Raw genomic sequence first — 6,000 nt, 5'->3', positions numbered from 1 at the left:
AATCCAAAAGCTAATTTGTAGATTGCATTATTATTAGTCTCCCCACTTTTTAGCTCCTGCTCCATGTTCATCTGGTCAAGTCAGTTTTAATTTTACTCCTTTTGTTTTTCCTTTCATTACAAGACATGAAAATGTTGCTGTAATTAAAATTCCTCTTGCTAAAACAAACACGGATCTAAAGATTATTTAACACATGAAATGTGATAGGCATCTACATGTTTCCCCAGGTCTAAGCATGGCATACAGCAAAGTATGTGATGTGCAGGGGGGAGCACTTGATAGTGAGGCTCTACACTGCCCTGAGGCTTTGGACCCTGCCTGGAATCTGGACAAGGATGGGATGCAGGATCCAGGGCCAAGCATGGACCACATGCAGATGCAGCATGTGGAATGCCCACGATCAGGTTAGATGTTAGTTTGTGTAAAAAAATAAAACTACAATGCAATTTTAGCATCTTTAAAAGTCCAAAGTAGGCATGTTTTCTTGGTAAGCAACCCTTTGTTTTGTGTTTTTCTTGTTGGGTTTTTGCATTTTCTCTGCTTTTTTTTAATATGTGTCCCCATAATGTTTTTAACTCTCTTCATGCATTAAAGCTCTGCCTTTGAGATATAAGTTAGAAGATTTTTCTTTTTTTAAGAGCTCTTAGAGGGTCTCTTTGAACGGAGCCCCTAAATCAGGGTTGTGGGAGTCCAGGCCTCAATGGCCAGTGTTTTCCAACCAACCTTCCATTAAAGCTCCTTATTGGCCAAGCACAACTGATCCAGGTAATCAGCAGCAGATGAGGCAGGATTTCTGGAAAACCAGGAGGAGGGCCACCCCTGCCCTAAAGACCTTTTTAAAAATCTTTTATGTCCCTTACTTTATATCTTTTTATTTTAATGTCACAAATTTGTCTTTAACTCATCATTAACTCATCAATACTGTAACCAGTTTCAGACCGTGGCCCTGATCCTGAGGTGATGGAGTCCGTCCAGCCATCAGTTTCCCCACATGGACGCTTTGAAAGACTTCAGGAAGATCCCAACTACAATTCCCGCTTCACCAGGGCTCCGTACCACAAAGAACCAAGACAGCTGCAGTGCTTCACTTTCAGGTACTTTGTAACATGGAAAACATGGCATAGAGCATAGAACACATGTAGAAATGGGGGAACAAAAATTCAAATAGGTGGTCAATGAACAGAGCTCTTAACCTAAAGGAACATGAAAGTTAAACACTAAAATGTGTGCACCAGAGTCTATTTGATGAGCTTACTCAGTTTAATTTTACCTTGTAGCTTTGCATGTCTGGTATCACCTTTATGACATGAATGCACCTAAACTGGTGAAACCGGTGAATCAGACAGGATCAACTGGCATGAGTTTCTTTCTCGTGAGCACCACATATTTTCCCGTGCTCACGAGAAATCAGTACTAATTTATTTTTTACTTCTATGTCCCTTTAGGGGCTCTGCAATGTGACTTAGCTCACAATTTTTATTATTTGCTTTCTTTTTTCTTTTCACAAATGCTTTTCTACTGCACACAGTCAAGCCTACAATCACTCTGTGGAAAATTCTGACCTAGAGTTACCCTTATTCAACCAGCATGTTTCTTCCTGATTGAAAAGGACACAGGTATCTCACAAATGGTTATAAGACGATGTAATAAATCATGGACCAAAAAGAAAAAAACAATAGGTGGCATGTTCATAATTATTCATACCTTACCCTATTTTTAAATAAATAAGCCTAGATTGTTGACTATATACAGCCATCAAACACTTATAATTTCTGACCAGTTTTATTGTTGTTTCCTTTGATAGTTTCTCCCTTTTTGTTTTTTTTTTTCAAATTCTTTTAGATTGGAAGGTCTGCTTAAAGTCACACTGATCTCTACTTATTTTTCAATGGGATTTTAGACAGTGTTCTGGGTGGACCACTGCAAAAAGCCCATGGTTTTTTTCGGGTCTAGATTCAGAGTCTAGAGTCTAGATTCAACACAATGGCGTTGGTGGTGAGCATTAGCTTTTTTTTTTAAAGTTCTTTTTTCAACTTTCTCTTATTTTTTCCTTACCCGTGCATGTGTCATTTCTGACTTTTGATTCTCCAAGGTTTTCCACAGTAGTGAAAGTCTGGTATACTTTTTTTGCTCTGTATCAATGGTCCTTGAAAAACCCAGAAAAGGCCTTGTGTAATCATTTTCTGACACGCGTTCAGCCACAATTGGCATTTGGAGGTCCTCTGAGAACTCTGACTATCCTCAACCCAACTGTGGAGAGTTGCTGCTCACTGAATAGACGGACAGAGCTACAGGAAAGCCAAATGCTTGGCTTCAGAAAAACGATTAATCTCCGGCAGAAGACTTTTGATAATTGCCAACAGAGCACAGATTCTCTGAAAAGCTCGGCTTGGTTGTAAAACTGTTGGAAGATAAAAATAATTCAAACTCTAAGAAGAATCTTTTTACCCAGAGGAGAACTGCTGAGAAAAACCTCACTGTCAAAAGTGGATCTACTATTACACTGTACTTATATGAACTATCACAATGTTTTTAGGTCCAATGGTGGAGATAAAAACAATGAAACACAAAGAAATCAGAAAATACAGTAAAATAATATGATATAAAATATGATATAAATCAAAGAAGAGATTCAAATTCTACTTTAAAAGTCTGATATAATGTTCTTAAATTACACTGACTGGCAGATCTGATATCTAAAATAGAGACATTACAAATTGTTTACAAAAACCATAGATAAACGGATGGTTCTCTTTATTTTTGACTTTTTTTTTTTTTTTTTTTACAAAATCTGTGTGAGGAATTGTGGTGATAAATGACACAAAGTCAAGAAACATGGACTTGTAGATAATAGCTAAGCCAAAAATATAAATCTGAACTAAAAGAAAACGTTACTTAAAATGTAGTAGAAAAAGTAATTTATCTAGTCATTAAACTGACAAGGGAAAAAACTCAAATACAGCAACTAACCATGATATTCTCTCAATGGTGTGAGCTTATAAACAACCTTTTTTCTGTGAATTAAAGCTTTAAATTATTTAGGCAAAGGTGGACAGTATGTTGTTCAAATTAAAGTAAAATCAGCGCTAATTAAGAAAGCAAAAACATATTTTTCCTTCTAATCTTTTTTTTTTTTTTTTTTTTAAGCTTTTGGCCCAACAAATATAAAATCATTTATAAATTAAATCTAAAAAAAAGTGTCAAAACAAAAACCCTGAAACACAGCAAAGAAAAGGTTGAGATGAATAACCTAAATATCAAAAACGGAGAAAACTAATCTAAAAAGGTTCAACCATCAATATTTATCTTACAGCCTCTAACAACCCCAAGCTTTAAGTTCCGAGCAATATTGGGGCTATCTATATATACGGTTAGGAGCCAGATGCCAGCTCAGATTTTAAATATGTCCTCCACCATGAGAAAAATACTACAAGAACATCTGAACAATTTTCATTGAAGTAGGTCTTTAGCTATAAAAAGAAATGTTTAAAAAAAAAAATGCAGTTTGACATGCTTGGTTGGGACTGTCTTCATTGTAGAATAACCGCCTCGCCTTCAGATGGCTGTAGGTTAATTCCATTGTTGAGATCATTTGCTTTACAATAAAATAAGAATACATTTGATTTGAAGCAAGGACACGGTGGAACACTTACACACATTAAATAACAAAAAACCCACACAAATGCAAAGACAGGACAGAGGTTAAAATGATACATATACATTATTATTAAGGCTTTCCTTTATTTTCTTTTTCTGTTTAGTTTTTTCTTAAGCATATTAGCTATGTGTCTTATTTTTTCTTCTTTAAAGTACTTTTTATTTGTAGAGGGCAGAATAAAAAGTACTTCAAAGAAAAAAGTATTTTATTTTAAATTGAAAATGGCTTGTTTGAGTCCTTTCTTGACACTTTTTGAGGTTGCTTTTAATGCTGTCAAGTTACAGACTCCCTAATGCATTTTAGCATCTTTTCTTCATCATCCCATGAAAAACATCCTTTCACTTTTGCACCGACTTCCCTCCTTTTACCAAAACAGCGGGGTACACTGTGACCTTCCTCTGCTTTTGTCCACAGATACCTGCTGGCAGGATTGGTGCTTTTAGTTCTGGGCTTCCTTGTTGGCTGGTTCACCCACACATCTTCCGTCAAACCTCGTCTTCCTGCCCCTGAAAGCTCCGGCCTGCTCAAAGAGCTGCTGGAAGGCATCAAAGCTGACAAGATAAATTCACTTCAGAGGTAAAACACAAAGCACTTCATGATTATAAGAAAATAGACAAACAGTCAAAGACTAAAAGTTACAGAGATTTTTCTGGCCAAATATCCCAAAGGTGCTTTACTTTAAGTGTGTAGTCTTTAGTTCCGCAAATAAAATCCATAAAAATGCTAAAATTGAGCCTTAATCTTTGGACTTCTGAATAAGAGTTGGGGTTATTTTACTGCCTAAAATTTAAAATCCAATTATGCATTTTAAAGCTATTTTTATTAAAAATGTATTCGTATTAATATTTAAACGAAACCTTTAAAAAGCATCTTTAAAGCTTTTATTTTTCTGTTCCATTTTCCTTTTCATTTAATATGTCCTTTAATTTGAAAAAAAGAAGTAATTTTTGCATGACTACATTTGTATTGAATGGTTGCAATCTGCCGTCATTAATTATGAATTGCATAGAAACACAATTTATCCAAATATGAGATCAAACATGTCTATAAGCTTAGTAAAATGTCAGGGAGAACCGCAACAAACAGGCTTTAATAGTTGCGATAAAAGATATCTGAATGTTTTTTTTTATTCAATAAAATCCTATTAGCATACAGCATTTTAACTGGCATAGAAAATCTGAAAGCATCTTTCAAATTCCCCCCATTATTTTCTAAAACTAATATAAAAGGCAAAAAACCCAAAAAACTTCCATTTTGTGATTTTATTAATGGCACTTTCGGATCTCCATATGGGCTTCCTCATGGCTAAAGTGCCACACCTGTACTGTAAGACTAAACTGCCAACCTTCAGAAAAAAAAATATAATTTTGCTTTAATTTGAAATTTCATCCATATCTCGAACATGCTTAATTATTTCAGGGTCACAGGGCTGCTGGAGCCTGTACCAGCCATTCTTGCCACATCTCGCCAAATTGGGCCACACAGATGCAGACAACCACACGCTCACATTTACATCATGGGAACAAATTCGATTAACCTGTGAAACATGTCTTTGGACTGCAGGAGGAATGAAAACCCACGCATGCATGAAGAGAACATGTAAAAACCAAACAGAGGGGTAGGTCCCTGCTGGGATTTGAACTTCTAGTGCTAAACACAAAACACCATGCTCAGTGTTAAACTGAGAAAGTTATTTAAACTCTCTTTGTTTTAGTCAATACAACATGCTTTTTTTCATTTTTGGTTGTAACCAAAAATGAAATTTTGAACATAACTCTTGTAATAAATGAGGGACTATTGTAACGGCCTTGAGGATTTAGCTTTTAGCTTTTAGATTTAAAAAAAAATGTGTTGTAATGTTTTTCTTTCCTGATTTGCTATTGAAACTTTATCTTAACTGAAGCACAAAGACTTTACAGTAGAGTTAGAGTCATAGCTAATGTTTTGTATTTGCATCTAACAGGCAGTCACAGAAAGTGTTTTTTACATGGATAAAAGCATATTTTGAATCTTGAAAGCATAAAAATGACTCGGAAGTGCAAACTTTGTACTGTCTGTGATAAAAAGAGCACCTTTGGAGTACTATCTTTTGTATCAGCTACTTCTCCCCTGTCACTCTTTTGCCAGTGTCTCTGTTCTTTTAGATCAGAAATATCTTTGAAAATTAATTTAACACGTTTCATGTTTAGACTGAGATGTGGAAACCATAACGAATCAGATGACAGATGACCTTGGTAAACATAACTGGTGGTTGGCTGCAGATTTGCTCACACACCAAACCTCTTAGAAAAGACTGTTTCCATGGTTTTACAAGAGCAGGATCATCCTGTTAGCCGAACTCT

The 6,000-nt window shown here is 35.5% G+C and overlaps 1 protein-coding gene across 1 annotated transcript in view; it reads left to right on the top strand.

The window, feature by feature from the left end:
* Positions 1–233: 233 nt before the first annotated feature.
* LOC105353990 (inactive N-acetylated-alpha-linked acidic dipeptidase-like protein 2) overlaps positions 234–6,000 on the top strand; it is an 80,553-nt gene continuing 74,786 nt past the window's right edge. The window contains exons 1-3 of the mRNA XM_020702830.2: positions 234–404; positions 932–1,094; positions 4,073–4,234. Coding sequence (XP_020558489.1) covers positions 236–404; positions 932–1,094; positions 4,073–4,234 — 494 coding nt within the window. The 5' untranslated portion in view covers positions 234–235. The remainder of the gene's footprint in view (positions 405–931; positions 1,095–4,072; positions 4,235–6,000) is intronic.

The sequence above is a fragment of the Oryzias latipes genome, chromosome 4 (genome assembly GCF_002234675.1).
Source record: "Oryzias latipes chromosome 4, ASM223467v1".
Classification (NCBI taxonomy): Eukaryota; Metazoa; Chordata; class Actinopteri; order Beloniformes; family Adrianichthyidae; genus Oryzias; species Oryzias latipes.
The sequence above is the reverse complement of the archived record's forward strand: the minus strand, read 5'-3'. Positions and strand labels throughout refer to the sequence as shown.